We start from the raw sequence: 22,017 nt of genomic DNA, 5'->3' as shown, positions 1-22,017 counted from the left end.
TATCCCAAAACCTGTAAGAACTAATGATAATCCACCACCCTTTGCTGACTCTCTTTTCCGACTCATCCCACCTGCACCCAGGTGAAATAAACAGGCTTGTTGCTCACACAAAGCCTATTTGGTGGTCTCTTCACACGGACGCGTGACAGCAGGGAGGGTATACGTGGGGTGGCTCCTCTTCGGGGTTATGACAAGCGGGGCCCAGCGTAGGCAGTGTAGGTCCACTGTGCTTGCCAAACACCAAGAGGGCTGTCATCTGGGTGGATTCTTAGAAATGCAGATTCCTGGCCTGGCGCGGTGGCACACGGCTGTAATCCCAGCACTTTGGGAGGCTGAGGCGGGTGGATCAGCTGAGGTCAGGAGTTCAAGACCAGCCTGGCCAACATGGTGAAACCCCAATCTCTACCAAAAATACAAAAATTAGCCAGGTGTGGTGGCATGTGCCTGTAATCCCAGCTACTCAGGAGGCTGAGGCAGGAGAATTGCTTGAACCTGGGAGGCGGAGGTTGCAGTGAGCCAAGACTGTGCCATTACACTCCAGCCTGGGCAAGAGTGAGACTCCATCTCAAAAAAGAAACGAAAAGAAAAAGCCATGTAAAACCAGAGTATGTCACCGCTGAGGCTGCACATGAATGAGGAGGTGGGCAACTTAAGGAATGGACATATACTGGATTTTTAGGCTTTTTCTACATTTAAGAAGTCAGGGAGTCAAGAATAGAAATTGCGTCTTAGCTGGAATGAATGGGAAGTGGCCACGGCTGACAAAACCATGTCGAAGCCGAAAGTGCTGGCCCCTCAATGAATGTTTCCACTTCGTATATCCAGGCAGCAGCAGAGTAGACTACAGCTGACAGTACAGACATAAACTTGAGTAACGGAGACACTGTGATTTCAAACTTGAAGGGACTAAGTTACATAAAATTCTTGTAAAATGGACAAAAGTTATTTTGTTTCAACCACAAGTATTTATTGATGGATCGAAGATACAATTTTAATGGAACAATAAGGCACAACCGTGGATTAAAACACTTTGCTATACAGCCAAAAGGGGGGAAAAGCTATAACCTTAGGAACTTTATGCCAATCAAGAAGCCTCTAAAGTACCTCTCTAATAGATCAGTATCAGACATTCTTCCCTTTTACATAATTCCTATATTACATCACTTAATCATAAAATCTGACTGATATTTCATAAAGAATTCCTCATTCATTTATATTTGAGCCATCCAGCCTGGCTACTCCCCTGTTCTCCACCCTTTTCCATCACTTTGCAGTGGTATTTTTTAGCAATCTTCAATAGTTTTCCAAAGCAAGCAATGAGTCAGAAAGTCAGCCAAGGGCAGATGTGTGGCTAAATACACTCATAGAGACATACATTAGGATAGCAATAGCCTGATTCACTTAAGTCTAAACTAAGCTGACTTGGCAGAAAAGTTGCTGTGGCTCGCTCAAAGACCTGTAATGCCACCTTAGGTTGTGCTACTAGTGCCAGACCTCTTGTTTTTAAGGGATTAGCAGTGGTCTAAACAAGGAGCTAGGGAGCTAATGTAACCAGGCAGCTAATGACACAACAGTCAATGCTTTGGACATGTATTAGGAGCAGACTATGGCTTCCATCATTAACATTTGCCAAGTGTAAAATTCATAAAGAATTTTGCGGCTGAGCACGGTGGCTCATGCCTGTAATCCCAGCATTTTGGGAGGCCGAGGCAGGAGGATCACCTGAGGTCAGCAGTTCAAGACCAACCTGGCCAACATGGTAAAACTCCCTCTCTACTAAAAATGCAAAAATTACCCAGGTATGGTGGCACACGTCTGTAATCCCAGCTACTTGGGAGGCTGAGGTGGGAGAATTGCTTGAACCCAGGAGGCAGAGGTTGCAATGAGCCAAGATCACGCCACTGCACTCCAGCCTGGGTGACAGAGTGAGCCTCCATCTTAAAAAAAAGAATTTTGTGCAAAACTTCAAGACACTAAGGAAACAATCTTTAAATATTTTGGACTGGGGCCAGGCGTGGTGGCTCACACCTGTAATCCCAGCACTTTGGGAGGCTGAGGCGGGCGGATCACGAGGTCAGGAGTTCGAGACCAGCCTGGCCAACATGGTGAAACCTTGTCTCCACTAAAAATACAAAAAATTAGCCGGGCATGGTGGTGCACACCTGTAATTCCAGCTACTTGGGAGGCTGAGGCAGGAAAATCGCTTAAACCCAGGAGGCTGAGGTTGCAGTGAGTGATCGCACCACTGCACTGCAGCCTGGGTGACAGAGCAAGACTCTGTCTCAAAAAAAAAAAAAAAAAAATTTGGACTGGGATATTAGGCACTTCCGTAACACTAATATTTCTACTTGGAAATGTGAAGTGGAAAACATTCCAGTGCACATAACACTGAGGCATAAACCATGCTGCAAAGGTGTGAATGCATGAGGCTTTATAGGGTGCCCAGCCTCCTTGTTAAAAAAAAGCCATGAGAAAGTCCCTAGGCATATTGTCAGAGCAGCCATTCTGGTGGTAATGGTGTCCCCAAACTAAGCAAACCTGTAAGCATACTGCTGCTTTTTCAACAGTCAACATTGCACTAACAAGAGGAGCCACACAGGTACAAAGTTGAGAATCAGAGGCCAGAGGTAGAGTGATGTGGGCAAGCAACCTAGAAGACTTGACTCCATACCTCTCACCAAGGCCACCTTTCAAAAAGGGTATCTCCACCCAGCAGCCTTTGATGACAGAGCAGAGTGCAGAGGATGGTCTCATACTTCTGAGAGAAGTATTGATTACCAAAAAGCTCCTGGAGAGGCAACATCCCAGAGGCCCATTTAATAATGAAGGTAAATAAAAACTGCCAGACCCCTGAACTATCCTGCCAAGTCAGAAATACATATATAGGACATAGCTTGTGGTGCCAAGTAGAACAGAGGAGATTTTGAGGCTTAATGAAAAGCAGAAAGACTGCCAGAGTAAGTGAACAGTATGTTGGAAGACAGGGAAGTAGGAAGCAAAGAACATATAAAAAGGATGAAGAAGCATGCTGGCAGACTCGCTGGAGGGAAGGCAGCAGGGCTACAGTCTACATCTGGTGAAAGAGCTTTGCTGGCTTGTTCTTGGCATGATTGCCTCTCTCACTTTCTCAGACTGGATGGATGTGTGGCATTCAGCAGCAGAATGGGGAAGATGATATTTATAAATGAAGAACTAGTGAATGGATACTGAACAGAAATATATAGGGTGTACCATTCTGTAATGCCCTGTTTATACACCAAAGGCAGGTTTGTGTTGACAGAACATATTTGGGGTTGTCATGCAACAGCAGTAGTACTTTGGGAGAAGGGGAATGAGGGGGTGGAGGTGGAATTGTTGGAAGGAGGACTTTCAAGTTCCAGTTCTTAAATACTAGACCGCAAGGAACAGTTTGGTCTCCTTTAGTGAAGAAATCGGATGCTCATTTTCTGTTCTACATCCACCTTCTCCAAAACCTGGGGGAGAAAACCAGTAACAGTTACAAATGTTATGAAGATTATAACACTCCCAAGCTCTTATCTGAGTAATGTTTTCCCCACTTCCTCCTGTGCAGTAAAACGTAACTTTTTTTTTTTTTTTTTTTTTGGAGGCAGTCTCACTCTGTTGCCAGGCTGGAGTGCAGTGGTGTGGTCTCGGCTCACTGCAACCTTGGCCTCCTGGGTTCAAGCGATTCTCCTGCCTCAGCCTCCCAAGTAGCTGGGATTACAGGCACGCGCCACCACGCCTGGCTAATTTTTGTATTTTTAGTACAGATGAGGTTTCACCATGTTAGCCAGGCTGGTCTTGAACTCCTGACCTTGTGATCCACCCACCTTGGCCTCCTAAAGTGCTGGGATTACAGGCGTAAGCCACCGCGCCCAGCCACTAAAACGTAACTTTTTCAAACAAGAAGTAAGTGACCAACCTTAACAAATTCTGTGAAAGATATGGCACTGTCCCCATCCTGATCAGCCTCCTGAATGGTCCTGTCTGCGATGCTGCCCAGCTGCTCATCTGAGATATTTACTCCGACCATCATGCGTAGCACCTGGAAGATCAAGAGCCAGGAATTACAAGGGCCTTGGGAATCAGAGGGACTCTTTACTAAGATTAAAAATAAAGCTATCACCATCCTCCTTTTCCTTTGATGCCCTCAAATACAGTCATGCACTGCATAATAATGTTTTGGTTAATGACCGACTGCATATATAATGGTGGTGCTATAAGATTATAATACTGTATTTTGATGAGAACACATGGACACAAAAAGGGGAACCACAGACACTGGGGCCTACCAGAGGGTGGAGTAGGAGGTGAGAGAGAAACAGAAAAAATAACTACTGGGTACTAGGCTTAGTACCTGGGTGGCGAAATAATCTGTACATCAAACCCCCATGACAAGAGTTTACCTACATAACTCACCTGCATATGTAGCCCTGAACCTAAAAGTTAAATTTTTTTTCCTTTTTTTTTTTTTTTTTTTGAGATGGAGTCTCACTCTGTTGCCCAGCCTGGAGGGCAGTGGCACGATCTCAGCTCACCGCAAGCTCTGCCTCCCGGGTTCACGCCATTCTCCTGCCTCAGCCTCCTGCGTAGCTAGGATTACAGGCGCCTGCCACCGTGCCCGGCTAGGCTAATTTTTTGTATTTTTAGTAGAAATGGGGTTTCAGCATGTTAGCCAGGATGGTCTCAATCTCCTGACCTCGTGATCCGCTCACCTCGGCCTCCCAAAGTGCTGGGATTACATGCATGAGCCACTGCACCCGGCCAAAAAATTTGTTAAAAAAGAATACAATACCATATTTTTACTGTACCTTTTCCATGTTTAGATGTAAGTATTTGTTTTTGGGTTTTTATTTTGAGACAGGGTCCCGCTCTGTTGCCCTAGCTGGAGTGCTGGGTTGCGAATGTGGCTCACTGCAGCCTCACCTCCCAAGCTCAAGTGATCCTCTCACCTCAGCCTCCCCCAAGGAACTGGTACTACACTACAGGTGTGTGCAACCATGCCTTTTTTTTTTTTTCCTGAGGCGGAGTTTCACTCTTGTTGCCCAGGCTGGAGTGCAATGGCACAATCTCGGCTCACTGCAACCTCTGCCTCCCCAATTCAAGCGATTCCCCTGCCTCAGCCTCCCAAGTAGCTGCGATTACAGGGACGTGCCACCACACCCAGCTAATTTTTGTATTTTTAGTAGAGATGGGGTTTCGCCATGTTGGCCAGGCTGGTCTAGAACTCCTGACCTCATGATCTGCCCGCCTCCGCCTCCCAAAGTGCTGAGATTACAAGTGTGAGCCACCGCGCCCAGCCACCTCGCTAATTTTTCAAAATTTTTTGTAGGAATGAGGTCTCACTGTGTTGCCCAGGCAGGCCTTCAACTCCTGGGCTCAAGCAATTCTCCCTCTGCCACCTCCCAAAGTGCCGAGATTATAGGCGTGAGCCACCATGCCCAGCCACAGATATGTTTAGATACACAAATACTTACCATTATGTTACAACTGCATATAGTAGTCAGAACAGTAACGTGCTGCACGGGTTTGTAGTCTAGGAACAATAGGCCACACCACATAGCCTAGGTGTGTAGTAGGCTATACCATCTAGGTTCATGTAGGTACATTCTATGATGTTCCTACAACTACAAAATTGCCTAACATTGCATATCTCAGAGTGTATCCCCATCTTTACCATCATGTGACTAAGTAACAGCTAAAAGGCTGAAACCCTTATCTTCTCATCTAGGCAATGATGTAAGCAGAACTTATCTAGGTGACTGGATAAGAAGACAAAGACTAAGGGAGAGTCCTTTGCATTTTGCCCTTCCTCATTCTTCTTACCTCATTCTGTCTGGTGGCACTGCAGCCACCCTGGAGCTATGAGGTGAGTAATATGAGCTATGGATGCCAGGGCAAGAACACAGAATAAGCCTGGTTCCTGGACATCAGTTAGGTACTGTACCAGCCTGGACAATCTATGCCAAACATTCTTGTTGCGTGAGCCTAACTAGTTCCTTATTGATTTAAATCAGTTTGGTGGGGCTTTCTGAAATCCCACCCAAAATGTAGTCCTCTTTGAAGTGCTGCATTAAGCCAACTATTCCTAAAGTATGGCCCAAGAAAACATAAAAATCCTTGAAGAGTTAAATGCTAAATCCCCTTCTGAGAAAAATAACAAGCACAATTAAAAGGCTGCGAGAATTGAGTAAGAGAATTTAACAATGTTTCACCAAATCTGTCTTAAACTTAACCAATCCTTGGGCCCCTGGGAATTCTATTAACATCTTTAGGGTGTGAACATACTTTGAAAATTGCTTCCTTAAACAAAATAAGCAACTTTAACAATTTGACTGTCAGGCAATATGGAAAGGCTGGTTCTTAGGCAATATGAAATGGGAGACAGGGTACCTTTCTGACTCCTTATATTATTATTGCAGTCAGCCACCTCTGTCTTCAGATGGTAAGAACTGAGCTTTTCCACAGAAAGGAAAGGGCCTCTAGCCCAGTGGCTCATAGACTTCCTTTCTTCCACTCCTTTACTCCCTTCTACAATCTCATGAAATAGATTTTTTTTTTTTTTTAGATGGAGTCTCACTCTGTTGCCCAGGCTGGAATGCAATGGCACGATCTCGGCTTACTGCAACCTCCACCTCCCAGGTTCAGACGATTCTCCTGCCCCAGCCTCTCGAGTAGCTGGGATTACAGGTGCCCAACAGCATGCCTGGCTAATTTTTATATTTTTAGTAGAGACAGGATTTTGCCATGTTGGTCAGGCTGGTCTCGAACTCCCGACCTCAGGTGATCCGCCTGCCTCGGCCTCCCAAAGTGCTGGGATTACAGGCGTGAGCCACTGTGCCCGGCCTGTAATTTACTTTTTAAAAATCGATTTCATGGGCCGGGCATGGTGGAGAAACCCCATCTCTACTAAAAATACAAAATTAGCTGGGCGTGGTGGTGCATAGCTGTAATCCCAGCTACTCGGGAGGCTGAGGCATGAGAATCGCTTCAACCCGGGAGGCAGAGGTTGTGGTGAGCCAAAATTGCACCATTGCACTCCAGGCTGGGCAACAAGAGCGAAATTACAAGCCAGGTGTGCTAGTGCATGCCTATAGTACCAGCTACTCAGGCGGCTGAGGCAGGAGGATGGTCTGAGCCCAGGAGTTCAAGGCTGCAGTGTGCTATGATCATGCCTGTGAATAGCTGCTGCACTCCAGAGCAGGCAGCAGAGGGAGACCCTATCAGTCAATCAACCAATCCATCAATAGTAAATTACATGATTTTCTAAAAAGAAAAAAAGCTGAAATACTGATTTGTATCCAAACTGATTATTTTTTAAATAAACCAATTCTTGAACATCAGAAGTTTTGGCCAGGGGTGGTGGCTCACACCTGTAATCCCAAAACTTTGGGAGGCCAAGGTAGGCAGATCATTTGAGATCAGGAGTTTGACACCAGCCTAGCCAACATGGTGAAACCCCATCTCTACTACAAATACAAAAATTAGCTAGGCATGGTGGCGGGCACCTGTAATCCCAGCTACTTGGGAGGCTGAGGCAGAATCGCTTGAACCCAGAAGGTGGAGGCTGCAGTGAGCCGAGATCACTCCATTGCATTCCAGCCTGGGCGACAAGAAAGACACTCCCTCTCAAAAGAAAAAAAAAAAAAAGAAAATTGGAAGTTGTACATTTTAGGTACAAATGTACCCAAATAGAAGAATTAATAAAAAGAGACAATGCACCGGATGTGGTGGCTCATGCCTGTAATCCCAGGACTTGGGAGGCTGAGGCAGGTGGATGACGAGGTCAGGAGTTGGAGACCAGCCTGACCAACATGGTGAAACCCATCTCTACTAAGAATACAAAAATTAGCCGGGTGTGGTAGTGCGCGCCTATAATCCCAGCTACTCAGGAGGCTATGGGAGGACAGTCACTTGAACCCGGGAGGTGGAGGTCACAGTGAGCTGAGATCATGCCACTGCACTCTAGCCTGGGCAATAGAGCGAGACTCCATCTCAAAAAAAAAAAAAAAAAAGACAATGCTAGCAAAGATAATCAATAGACAACCCATTTGCCACATTCCCCGTGTGTTGCGAAGCAGATGAATCCAACCTCAGACAGCAGCTTCTTCAGATCCCAGACCAAATTTTTCTGAGGTGTTTTATTTGTAGAATTAGAAAACTGGATTATGTACGGGTATCTATAGTGTGAGTCGGAGGGTGGGGATAGAAGTAGTGGTGTCTTTCACATCATTTCACCAGGTGCAGTGACACATGCATGTAGTCCCAGCTACTGGACACACCTACTTGGAAGGCTAAGGCCAGAGGATCCCTTGAGCCTAAGCGTTCAAGCCAGCCTGGGAAATGTAGCGAGACTGTCTCAAAAAAGAAAAAAAAGGTTATCTCATCCGATCTGTTAATAAGGACATGAAACAGCCCAGAGGTGGCTTGACTCAGGTCCCAGGAACCAGTGGCATGAGCTATCTGCCCAGGCCTCCATTCCCAGCTCAGTGCTCCCTCTACCTGTCCATGTTGCCACTTATTGTTCCAGTCAAAAGTTATTAGGCCAGGTGCGGTGGCTCATGCCTGTAATCCCAGCACTTTGGGAGGCCAAGGTGGGCTGATCACAAGGTCAGGAGTTCAAGACCAGCCTGGCCAATATGGTGAAACCCCGTCTCTACTAAAAATACAAAAATTAGCCAGGCGTGGTGGCAGGTGCCTATAGTCCCAGCTACTCGGGAGGCTGAGGCGGGAGAATCACTTGAACCCGGGAGGCGGAGGTTGCAGTGAGTTGAGATCGCGCCATTGCACTCCAGCCTGAGCGACAGAGCGAGACTCCGTCTCAAAAAAATAAAAAAAAAGAAGTTTATTAGTGAATTATTATTATTAAGACAGAGTTTTGCTCTGTCGCCCAGGCTGGAGAGCAGTGGCATGATCTCAGCTCACTGCAACCTCCTCCTCCTGGTTTCAAGCGATTCTCCTACTTCAGCCTCCTGAGTAGCTGGAATTACAGGGGTGAAACACCACACCCAGCCTACTATTATTTTTAATGTTTGGTGAGGGTTTATATATATATTCTTTATCGATTTAAGAAAGGTTCCCTCTACTTCTGATTTTCTAAGACTTCTTTTTTTTTTTTTAAATCATGAATGGATGGTGAGGCCAGGCAGGCTGGCTCACACACTTTGGGAGGCCGAGGCAGGTGGATCACCTGAAGTCAGGAGATCAACACCACCCTGACCAACATGGTGAAACCCCGTCTCTACTAAAAATACAAAATTAGCTGTGTGTGGTGGCGCATGCCTATAATCCCAGCTACATTGGAGGCTGAGTCAGGAGAATCGCTTGAACTTGGGAGGCAGATGTTACAGTGAGCTGAGATCGCGCCACTGCTCTCCAGCCTGGGCGACAGAGTGAAACACCGTCTCCAGAAAAAAAGATAAATAAGTAAATAAAATAAAATGAATGGATGGTGAATTTTATCAATTACATTTTTCTATGGAAAAGACCACTCAGTTTTTCTTCTTTAAAGTGTTGGTGTGGGTGAAATATATTGGTTGATTTTCTAATGTTAAACCAACTTTGAATTTCTAGTATAATTGCACCTTGGCTATAATACATCCTTGGCTTTAATACATCTTTGGCTTTAAATATATATATATTATATTTTATATTGCTGGATTCAGTGTGTTAATATTTTGTTTAGGATTTTTACAACTATGTGAGTAAAAGAGATTGGGCTATAATTTTCTTTTCTTTTTTTTTTGAGACGGAGTCTCGCTCTGTTGCCCAGGCTGGAGTGCAGTAGCGTGATCTCGGCTCACTGCAAGCTCCGCCTCCTAGGTTCACACCATTCTCCTGCCTCAGCCTCCCGAGTAACTGGGACTACAGGTGTCCACCACCACGCCCGGCTAATTTTTTGTATTTTTAGTAGAGACAGGGGAGACGGGGTTTCACCATGTTAGCCAGGATGGTCTCGATCTCCTGACCTCGGGATCCACCTGCCTCGGCCTCCAAAAGTGCTGGGATTACAGGCATGAGCCACTGCGCCTGGCCCCTAATTTTCTTTTCTTACACTGTCTTTTATAAGATTGACAGGTGTGGCTGGGTACAGGCTCACGCCTGTAATCCCAGCACTTTGGGAGGCTGAGGTGGGCGAACTGCTTGAGCCCAAGAGTTCAAGACCAGCCTGGTCAACATGGCGAAACCCCATCTCTACTAAAAACACAAAAATTAGTTGGGTGTGGTGGTGCATGTCTGCAATCCCAGTTACTCAGGAGGCTGAGGCACGAGAATCGCTTGAACCTGGGTGGTAGAGGGTGCAGTGAGCTGAGATGGTGATATTCACTCCAGCCCAGGCGACAAAGTGAGACTCTGTCTCAAAAAACAAAACAAAACAAAACAAAAAAACAATTCTCAGGCAAAAGTTACGCTAGCCTCATAAAATGAGTTGGGGAGAAGAGTAACTATCTTTATTGAAGTATAAATAATATACAATAAGCTGTACATATTTAAAATGGACAGTTGGGGCCGGGCATGATGGCTCATGCTTGTACTCCCAGCACTTTGGGAGGCCGAGGTGGGTGGATCACTTGAGGTTAGGAGTTCAGGACCAGCCTGGACAATATGATGAAACCCCATCTCTACTAAAAATACAAAATAAATAAATAAATAAATAAAATGTACAATTGGATAAGGTTTAACATACGTACCCACCCATGGCACCATCCTCACAATCAAGATAATGACCTCCAAAAGTTCAACCAGGACTTTCACAAGAATCATATTAAGAAAACATGGGCTAGGTGTGGTGGCTCACGCCTGTAATTCCAACACTTTGAGAGGCCGAGGTGGGTGGATAACCTGAGGTCAGATCTGGGCCAGAGCATAAACACATGCAACTATAGAGTGACTGCTACTGTCTTTTTTTCTTCAGAACACAGAAGCCCATATGTGGCAACTTTCAAGAAAATAAACGCTTCTCGCTGAAGAAATTCCCAACTCAAAAGCAAGGGACGCTAACACTGACGTGCAGACTGTTTTGGTTTTTGCTCATAGAAATGTAAGAATACGGTGGGTTGCTCCTGAATCTGCCCTGACTAATTTCATCCTAGGATGAGATGCCAGTCACTGCTAGTAGGAAAACAGGGAATTATCCCTAGGAGCAACAAAGAACAGTGGCAGTTAGCTCAGGGTACACCAGCACAGCAGCAGCTCCTTGACTCTTAGTCAACCCTAAGGACAGACTAAATAACAGCATTTAACTAAGTGTCATCAGAATTACCTGGCTGCCAATAATCTGATTTGGCAATAACTGAATTATCTGATGTAAATCTCAGACAGTACCTAAAAGCCATTTAGTTAGCTTTTATTTATTTACTTATTTTTTTCTTTTTTGGGATGGAGTTTCACTCTTGTCGCTCAGGCTGGAGTGCAGTGGCACGATCTTGGCTCACTGCAACCTCCACCTCCTGGGTTCAAGAGATTCTACTGCTTCAGCCTCCTGAGCAGCTGGGATTACAGGCACCCACAACCACAGATGGCTAATTTTTTTTTTTTTTTTTTTGAGACGGAATCTTGCTCTGTCGCCCAGGCTGGAGTGCAGTGGAGTGAGCTCTGCTCACTGCAAGCTCCGCCTCCCGGGTTCATGCCATTGTCCTGCCTCAGTCTCCGGAGTAGCTGGGACTACAGGTGCCCGCCACCACACCCGGCTAATTTTTTGTATTTTTAGTAGAGACAGGGTTTCACCATGTTAGCCAGGATGGTCTCGATCTCCTGACCTCGTGATCCACCTGCCTCGGCCTCCCAAAGTGCTGGGATTACAGGTGTGAGCCAAAGCGCCCAGCCGATGGCTAATTTTTGTATTTTTACTAGAAATGGGTTTTTACCATGTTGGCCAGGCTGCCCTTGAACTCCTGACCTCAGGTGATCTGCCTGCCTTGGCATCCCAAAATGCTGGGATTACAGGCGTGAGCCACCATGCCCAGCCTAGTTAGCTTTTAAATAGTGGAGACATCTGTCTATGAAAACACAATGAGCCATTTCAAGTTTTCCCAGGTCATCTCCTTTGCCTTACAACCAGGACAGGACTCTGCACATAGCAGGTATTAAATAAATGCTTACTAAAGGAAAGAATAGTTCCTGCCCACACTAATAAGCAGGCAGAGTCCAAGCACAAGTTCTCGAGGAGCTCTCCACATACCTGTAACAGCTCATCACGGGAGATCTTTTCATCTTTATCCAAATCATATAGTCGAAAAGCAACTGTAAGGGAAAAACACAAAGTTAGTCAAAATTCTGTAGTGTGTTGCCCCTTCTCAAGGAACTAAATATATAAGACACTAGACAGAAAACTGACAGCCAATTAATCGATTTTCCAAGAACAATTGCCATTACTTGTAGGGCTTTTAAAAAGTTGTAACACTTAAGAATTGAGAATTGATGAGTTCTTAAATTAGATGAAGTATGGTCCCTCTTCTAACAAATCAGAAAACTTCATACAAAGAAAGCCAAATGTCCTTTTTCTTAACCTAGAATGTTAAACGGCCCCCCCAAAACACCCCTTACGTGGTTCTGTAAATTAGGTCACCTCACACAAACATTAAATCTACCAGGTACCACTCAGGGAAAACCAACAATAGGCACCACACAGGCACCATGAGAGCTGACCACAGCTTTGGGAATAGAGCCTCCTGGGCAAAATTGTCTCAAATTTCAAGTAATTCTCTACCATTTGGGAGTCCTGGAGGTAAAGAAATTGAGTTTCAAATAAATATGATGGCTTAGATGGTCTCCTGGCCTTATCATGTTTCTTTCTCTTTAAGCCTTCTGAAACTAGGAGATAGGAGAACTTTGCTTGGGTCCATAAGATAGAAATCAGAAAGCAAAATCATTAGATTTCTGCCATGTTGCTGAAGGGCTACCAACAGAATACGGTGAAAACACTGGGTGATTTTATAGGTGCCGTGACAAATCGCCAGCCTGAGGATGTGAATGTCTTGTCCCACAACTGAATTTAGCGTGGTTTTTAGGTTTTGAATCACTTCAAGAATGCCACTAAGATTAAGGGTCTTAAATAGAGTGCTGCAAATACTAAAAGGCCCAAATCCACTGCTCTAGAGCTATTAAGATCCATGGATTTAGACTCTGTCCTCAGGAACTCACTATCTAGTAGAGGAGGGCAAGATACACGACTCTCGAATACATCCTAAGCACTACAACATATCCAAAATCCTGGGGGAACAAAGTGTATGGCAGACATGGCTTTCTGGTGCAGCTGGGGAAATATCAAGGAGAGGTAACATTTGAACAAGGCCTTGAAAGACAAACAGAAATGAGACAAGGGGTGGTCATTCCAGGCAGAGCGATTATTAGGCACAAAGGCATAGGAACATGGATTAATATCTACAGGTTTAAATATCACTCCCCTCCAAAATAAAATGGTGAGTCCACTAAGATGACATAAAAGTAATTTTAAAATCTAATTTACTCCTTGTAAGGTATATATCAGAATTCCAGAGAAAGGAAGTAGCTAGGAGAGACTTCATATATATGTATTTTTTTTCTGCTCTGTTTAATTTGGTTGGTTTATTTTATTTTATTTATTTATTTTTTTCAGACAGGGTCCTGCTCTGTCTCCCAGGCTGGAGTGCAGTAGCACAATCATGACTCACTACAGCCTCAACCTCCCAGGCTCAAAGGATCCTCTCACCTCAGCCTCCAGAGTAGTTGGGACCACAGACACCACACCTGGCTAATTTTTAAACATTTTTGTAGAGCTAGGGTCTCACTGTGTTGCCCAGGCTGGTGAAAGGTGCAAGGTCTTTGTCTAGATAAATTGTTTTTTTTTGTTGTTGTTGAGACAGAGTCTTGCTCTGTTGCCCAGGCTGGAGTGCAGTGGTGGGATCTCAGCTCATGGCAAGCTCCGCCTCCTGGGTTCACGCCATTCTCCTGCCTCAGCCTCCCAAGTAGCTGGGACTACAGGCGCCCACCACCACGCCTGGCTAATTTTTTGTGTGTGTGTTTTTAGTACAGACAGGGTTTCACTGTGTTAGCCAGGATGGTCTCGATCTCCTAACCTCATGATCTAACCGCCTCGGCCTCCCAAAGTGCTGGGATTACAGGCATGAGCCACCGCGCCTGGCCTAGATTTTTTTTTTTTTTTGAGATGGAGTCTTGCTCTGTCACCCAGGCTGGAGTGCAGTGGCATGATCTCGGTTCACTGTAACCTCCGCCTCCCGGGTTCAAGCAATTCTCCTGCCTCAGCCTCCCGAGTAGCCGGGATTATAGGCATGTGCCACCACGCCCAGCTAATTTTTGTATTTTTAGTAGAGATGGGGTTTCACCATGTTGGCCAGGATGGTCTCGATCTCTTGACCTTGTGATCTACCTGCCTCAGCCTGCCAAAGCCCTGGGATTACAGGCATGAGCCACTGCGCCCAGACAGCTGGTCTTGAACACCTGGGCTCAAGCAATCCTCCTGCCTCGGCCTCCCAAAGTGCTGGGATTATAGGTGTAAGCCACTGTGCCTGGGCCTTCAGCTCAAATTTCAACTCCTCAGAGAGGTTTTCACTGACCACTCTTTCTATAGTGACATCTCCCTATGCCTTTCTCATCTCATGTATTCACTTCCTTCACAGACCTTGTCACCACAATAAATCTTGTTTATTCACCCGTCTTCTGTATAGTCTGTCTCTCTTATTAGATCATAAGTTCTAAGAAAGCAAGGGCCTTACCTGATTTATTCATCACTGTATCCTGGGCCTAAAATAGTACCTGGCATGTAGTAGGTGCTCAAACATTTGTTTAATGAAAAACCAAAGGAATGATCTCAGTCAAACCTTTACCTTCCTTTTTTATGTTTTTTTTTTTTTTTTTTTTTTTTTAAAGAGATAGGGCCTCACTCTGTCACTGGAGTGCAGTGGTGCAATCATGGCTCACTGCAGACCCAAACTTCTGGGCTCAAGTGATCCTCCTGCCTCAGCCTCCTGAGCAGCTAGGAATACAGGCATGTGCCACCATGCCCAGCTCAATTTTTTTTTTTTTTTTTGTAGATACTGTTGCCCAGGTTCTGTTGCCCAGGCTACAAACCTTTACCTTTACTTCAATCAATGCTATTGCTTCTTCTTTTTTTTTTTTTTCTTTTTGGGAGACAGAGTCTTGCTCTGTCACCCAGGCTGGAGTGCAGTGGCGCGATCTCAGATCACTGAAACCTCTGCCTCCCGCGTTCAAGCAATTTTCCTGTCTCAGCCTCCTGAGTAGCTGGGACTACAGGTATGTGCCACCACGCCCAGCTAATTTTTGTATTTTTAGTAGAGACAGGGTTTCACCGTGTTAGCCAAGCTGGTCTCAAACTCCTGACCTCAAGCAATCTGCCTACTTTGGCCTCCCAAAGTGTTGGGATTACAGGAATGAGCCACCATGCCCGGCTGCTTCTTTTTTTTTATTGTGGTAAAATAGACATAAAATTTATCATTTAAACCTTTTCTACAGGTACAGTTCTGTGGCATTAAGTACTTTCACACTGTTGTGCAAGCATCACCACCATCCATCTCCCCGTAACTTCTGCATCTTCACTGGCGGAAAATGTACCCTTTTAACAATAACTCCATTACCATCACCACCACCATCCCCCAGCCCTGGACAACCACCGTTCTACCTTCCGTCTCTACAAATTTGACCACTCTGGAAACCTCACATAAGAGGAATCATACAATATTTGTCCTTTATATCCACTTTATTTCACTCAGCATAATGTCTTCAAGATTCATCCATGTTGTACCATTTGCCAGAATTTCCTTTTTTTTTTTGAGATGGAGTCTTGCTCTGTTGCCCAAGCTAGAGTGCAGTGGCGCAATCTCAGCTCACTGCAACCTCCGCTTCCCGGGTTCAAGCAATTCTCCTGCCTCAGCCTCCCGACTAGCTGGGATTACAGGTATCCACCACCATGCCAGGCTAATTTTTGTATTTTTAGTAGAGATGGGATTTCACCACATTGGCCAGGCTGGTCTCGAACTTCTGATCTCATGATTCACCCACCTCGGCCTCCCAAAATGCTGAGATTACAGGTGTGAGCCACCGCTCCCGGCCTCAGAATTTTCTTTTTTAATACAGACTAATATTTCATTGTATGTGTACACAACATCTTATTTATCCATTGATCTGTCGATGGACACTAGGATTGCTTCTACCTTTTGGATTCTTTGAATAATGCGCTATTTCTTCCTGGCTACTCTCCCAAGCTCTACTCTGCCTATACTCCTCAACACCCAAGAAAAATATTCTAACGTAGACTCTTTACTTTCCACATTATTATGTGTTATAAAAACTTAAACCATTTAAGAAGACAATTAGAATGTGGGAAGGAAAACCTGTAGACCTCTAGAATTCTCTCTTACTTACCATGCCCTGGGCATTCTAAGATGAATTATACCTTTCACTTTTTTTTTTTTAAACACTATCCACCTGTAGATAGGGTTGTACCTTTTACACAAAGCACTATTATTACTATTATTATTCTTCTTCTTTGAGATGGAGTTTCACTCTTATTGCCCAGTCTGGAGTGCAATAGTGTGATCTCGGCTCACTGTAATATCAGCCTCCCAGGTTCAAGCAATTCTCCTGCCTCAGCCTCCTGAGTAGCTGGAATTACAGGCATGCACCACCATGCCTGGCTAATTTTGTATTTTTAGAAGAGACATGGTTTCACCATGTTGGTCAGGCTGGTCTCGAACTCCTGACCTCAGGTGATCCACCCGCCTCGGCCTCCCAAAGTGCTGGGATTACAGGCATGAGCCACTGCGTCTGGCCTACAGAAAGCATTATTATAACCTCACCAATCCAAAGAGGAAAGCAATAAGGTACCACTTCCAGGAGACAAACAGAAGAGCAGAGTGGCACTATGTGTGCTTGGGCCTGTGCCTACATGGGCATAGTTCAGCCTTGCTGATCGTGATTAAAATTCTCTCACCGTGGCTTAGAAAAGAAATAGAACAAAGTGTATTCTCAGAGTTCCTGAAGACAGTATTCTATGCAAAGGATAACCTATAATAAAATTTGGTTCCACTCCTCTGTAAACCCACATTTCTTTTTTTTTTTTGAGATGGAGTTTTGCTCTGTTGCCCAGGCTGGAGAGTAATGGTGCAATCTTGGCTAACTGCAACCTCTGCCCCCCAGGTTCAAAGTATTCTCCTATCTCAGCCTCCCGAGTAACTGAGATTACAGGCGCCCGCCACCACGCCCAGCTAATTTTTTGTATTTTTAGTACAGACGGGGTTTCACCATGTTGGCCAGGCTGGTCTTGAACCCCTGATCTCAAGTGATCCACCCACCTTGGCCTCCCAAAGTGCTGGGATTATAGGCATGAGCCATCATGCCTGGCCTGTAAACCCAGATTTCTAAGTAACACATCTCCTTTTTTTTTTTTTTTTTTTGAGACAGAGTCTCGCTCTATCACCCAGGCTAGAGTGCAATGGCATGATCTCAGCTCACTGTAGCCTCCACCTCCCAGGTTCAAGCAATTCTCCCACCTTAGCCTCCTGAGTAGCTGGGATTAAAGGCACCCGCCATTATGCCTGGCTAATTTTTTTTGTATTTTTGTAGAAATGGGGTTTCACTATGTTGGCCAGACTTGTCTCGAACTCCTGACCTCAGGTGATCCGCCTGCCTCAGCCTCCCAAAGTGCTGGGATTACAGGCGTGAGCCACCGCACCTGGCCCACATCCCCTTTCTCTAAGGTAAATGTGTCTCAGTGGCAAATGTATTGCTAGGTATATGACATTCAATTGCTCTCAGTCTACAGTAAGAGGCACCATGCTACAGCTTATATAGCCCTGTGGGAACTTCAAAGAGAAGCAACACATTTAGACAGAAATTGAGGACTTCTCGGACTCTTCTAGTCTTTTCTTTGGCATTAGAATAGCTTCGGTTTTACTGGTCTAATTACATGAATGTGATCCCTATACATAGACTGCAACAGAATTCTAATTAATTTTTAGCTTCCTATAAAAGTTAATCCAACAGCCAAGACTAAAGTATGTAATGAAAAAAACAGGCTGGGTATGGAGGCTCATGCCTGTAATCCCAGCACTTTGGGAGGCCAAGGTGGGATGATTGCTTGCGTCCAAGATTTCGAGACCAGTCTGGGCAACATAGTGAGACCCTGTCCCTACAAAAAATTAGAAAATAAAAAATTAGCTGGGTGTAGTGCACACGCCTGTGGTCCCAGCAACTTGAGAGGCTGAGGCAAAAAGATCACTTGAGCCAGGAAAGTCAAGGCCATAGTGAGCTGTGATCACGCCACTGCACTCAGCCTGGGTGACAGAGTGAGACCCTATCTCAAAAAATTAAGCAAAAACAAAATAAAACCAAGCATAACCTGCATAGCACTTTGTTATCATTCTATCTCATCCTGAAGTCTGCCATTTCTGTGGCATTCCAACCTTTTTCCTTAGCAGAACCCCAACCACAGCATCAGGAGGGGAATCTCATTAGCCTAATCTCCTCAGCACTCGCACTCTCCTGACCTGAACTGACTTATCAAAGTGAGGGGAAGGACTTACATTCCATGCTTGGGAGGAGTGTTGCTCAATTTCAGTCTCGATCTCTCTCTATATATATCTCTCTTCCTCTACTGCCAGATGTGAACAAGAAAAAAAAAAGCCCTGTTAACAACTGAGAGCTGTCATGTGACCATAATACTTTAGGATAAAACAGACTATGAGGATGGCAGAGTAAAGAGAAAAATCCCTAGTTCTTGAAACAGAATCAACCCTCCTGCCGGCCTAATCTGACTTGTAAAGTGAGCTAATATAGTTCCTTATTGTTTAAGCCAGCTGAGTCAGCTAAAGGCATCCTAAGACACCATGTAACGCCTAAATCCACTAGAGCTATTTGGAAGATTTTGTTGTTTTCTTTTCTTTGTTGAGACAGAGTTTCTGTCACCTGGGCTGAAGTGCAGTGGTGCCATCATGGTTCACTGCAGCCTCAACCTCTCAGGCTCAAGCAATTCTCCCACCTCAGCCTCCCAAGTACCTGGGACCACAGGTGCCTGCCACCACACCTGGCTAATTTTTATATTTTTATTAGAGACAATGTTTCACCATGTTGCCCAGGCTGGTCTCAAACTCCTGGGCTCAAGTGATCTACCTACCTTGGCCTCCCAAAGTGCTGGGATTACAGGCATAAGCCACTGCGCCCAGCCTTCAGTCAGTTTTAATACAATTGTAATTTCAACTTGTACTGAATAAAAAGATAAATTTAATTTCAATTTCCTGGAGAAGTGTTGTAAGGGATTGGGCAATATTGTACATGAACCGATAAGGGCAGAAGGGAAGGCAAACAAGTATTAAAGGAAAAGAGGCATGAGACATGGGTATAAAAATTAAATCTTGCACTGTATCCAGCTGTCCCCCATTACTTAAGTCACATCCAGTGTCTATCAAATTCTAAGATGAGCTGAGGATTGCCATTATTCCTTAAAGGTGGGGCCTGGGTCTTGTTCACTATTGCCATGCTAGCACTTAACACAGTGCCTGGCACACGGTAGGTGCTCAATGAATTATAATGATACTAGGTAACACTTATTAAGTACCTAGCATATGCCAGGCACTATGTGAAGCACTTGACATTTATTAACTCATTTAATCCTCACAACAATCCAATGTGGAACCCCTTAGTATCCTATTTTACAGAAGAGAAAACTGAAGCCCAAAGAGGTTAAGTACCTTGCCCAAAGTCACACGGCCAAAAAAGGGTAGACTAGTATTTAATCTTGGCCAGTTTAGCTCCAGAGTCTGAGGTCTTAACCAGTATGCTCTTGTAAATGCTTGTTCAAATAATGAGTGAGTAAATACATGACTTTTAAGAAATGAAAAGCAAGTATTTTAAGCCAGAAGACTTTAGCTCCTTACAGTGCAGTTTGTTGCTTCGGCTGTTGAGTGGTTCGGGTCCATTCACATCTTTGCTCTTTTCATTATCCTCAATGGGGCGGAAATGAGCCAAAGTTCGCATGAATCCACGGAAGTTTACCTGGTCCTCTCTGATTGTGAAATATAACAAACACAACACCATGTCAATCACGGTGATTATTTCTTATGAATTAAATATACTGGCAACAGCTTTAGCTACAGTAGCCTGAAAGTTCATTTAATGAGGTTTCTTTCCATACGCATGGTACTTTGGGACTCACAGTATCATATCATTTAAGCCTCACCCCAACCTTGTAAGGCAGGTGCTATTACTCCCACTTTATAAATGATTTAACCAGATTTAGGTAACAGGACTTACCAGGGATAGAGTTATCTATTGAATTTACTTGCATCTCTTTTCCAAAAAATGAATGTAGAGTAGTGCCAGCACTATACAAGACAGCCAGAACTTGAACTCATTGCTTTGAACTCTGCAGCGAGCCACAGGCAGCCCAATGACTCCTCGGCCACCTCCCACATCTCCCCCATCTCCCCTGCAGTAATGTATACCAAGGGATATTTTAAAATTAAGGCACATTATGGAAAGGCTGCTTTTAAAATAAAGTTTATTTAATTTTTAATTTTTCTTTTTTATTTATTTATTTATTTTGAGACAGAGTCTTGCTCTGTCACCCAGGCTGGAATGCAGTGGCACTACCTCGGCTCACTGCAACCTCCGCCTCCCAGGTTCAAGCAATTCTCCTGCCTTAGCCTCCTGAGTAGCTGGAACTACAGACGCCCGCCACCATGCCCGGCTAATTTTTTGTATTTTTTTTTTTTTTTTGAGATGGAGTTTTGCTCTTGTTGCCCAGGCTGGAATGCAATGGCGCGATCTCAGCTCACTGCAACCTCCGCCTCCCTGGTTCAAGCGATTCTCCTGCCCCAGCCTCTGGAGTAGCTGGGATTACAGGCATGCGCCGCCACGCTCAGCTAATTTTATATTTTTAGTAGAGACGGGGTTTCTCCATGTTGGTCAGGCTAGTCTCGAACTCCCGACCTCAGGTGATCCGCCCGCCTCGGCCTCCCGAAGTGGTGGGATTACAGGTGTGAGCTGCTGCACCCAGCCTAATTTTTTGTATTTTTAGTACAGACAGGGTTTCACCGTGTTAGCTAGGATCGTCTCAATCTCCTGACCTCATGATCTGCCCACCTCGGCCTCCCAAAGTGCTGGGATTACAGGCATGAGCCACCATGCCCAGCCAAGTTTATTTAATTATAAAAGCAAACATATATTTGAAAATGTGGAAAAAAGAAAAGTAGATAGAAAAATACTGATCTGAGTTCTACCAATTACAACCATAGTTAATATAAATATATTTTCTGGCTGGGCACGGTGGTCCATGCCCATCATCCTAATACTTTGGGAGGCTGAGGCAGGCAGATCACTTGAGGCCAGGAGTTGAGACCAGCCTGACCAACATGGTAAAATCCTGTCTCTACTAAAAATACAAAAAAATTGGCTGGACGTGGTAGTGGGCACCTGTAATCCCAGCTACTTGGGAGGGTGAGGCAGGAGAATCGCTTGAAACTGGGAGGCGGAGGCTGCAGTGAGCCTAGATTGCACCACTGCACTCCAGCCTGGGTGACATAGCAAGACTATGTCAAAAAAAAAGAAAAGGAAAGGAAAGGGAAAGGAAAGGAAAAGGAAAGGAAAAGGAAGGAAGGGAGGGAGGAAAGGAAGGAAGGAAGGAATCAATCAATTAATCAATCAATCAATCAGCCAGGCATGGTGGCTCACGCTTATACTGCCAGCTATTTGGGAGGCTGAGGTGGGAGAATCACTTGAACACACAGGAGGCAGAGGTTGCGTGAGCCGAGACTGCGCCACTGCACTCCAGCCCAGGTGATGGTGCAAGACTCCCTCATATATATACATATGAATGCATTTTCTTCTAGTAACTTTTCTATGCTTTTCAGATAACTGTATTAGTATCCTGCCTTTTTTTAACTTTGAAGCATTTCTCCAATCAATATAAATACTTTGAAACATTTAAAACATATGCATAATTCTGTGGACACATCATGATTTTATTATTCCCTCATAATTGGATAATTTTTCTCTAAATAATCT

General features: G+C 44.8%; 1 protein-coding gene across 2 annotated transcripts in view; it reads right to left on the bottom strand.

Moving 5' to 3' along the window:
* Window positions 1–945: 945 nt before the first annotated feature.
* CHP1 (calcineurin like EF-hand protein 1) overlaps window positions 946–22,017 on the bottom strand; it is a 50,804-nt gene continuing 29,732 nt past the window's right edge. For both annotated transcript variants that reach the window (XM_019011181.3, XM_063698485.1), the window contains 4 exons: window positions 19,890–20,017; window positions 12,182–12,243; window positions 3,923–4,045; window positions 946–3,473 (listed from right to left, as the gene is read on the bottom strand). In XM_019011181.3, the coding sequence (XP_018866726.2) occupies window positions 3,420–3,473; window positions 3,923–4,045; window positions 12,182–12,243; window positions 19,890–20,017 (367 nt within the window). In that variant the 3' untranslated portion in view covers window positions 946–3,419. The remainder of the gene's footprint in view (window positions 3,474–3,922; window positions 4,046–12,181; window positions 12,244–19,889; window positions 20,018–22,017) is intronic.

Source organism: Gorilla gorilla, chromosome 16 (assembly GCF_029281585.2).
Source record: "Gorilla gorilla gorilla isolate KB3781 chromosome 16, NHGRI_mGorGor1-v2.1_pri, whole genome shotgun sequence".
NCBI classification, from domain to species: Eukaryota; Metazoa; Chordata; class Mammalia; order Primates; family Hominidae; genus Gorilla; species Gorilla gorilla.
This window is presented reverse-complemented; position numbering and strand designations above follow the sequence as displayed.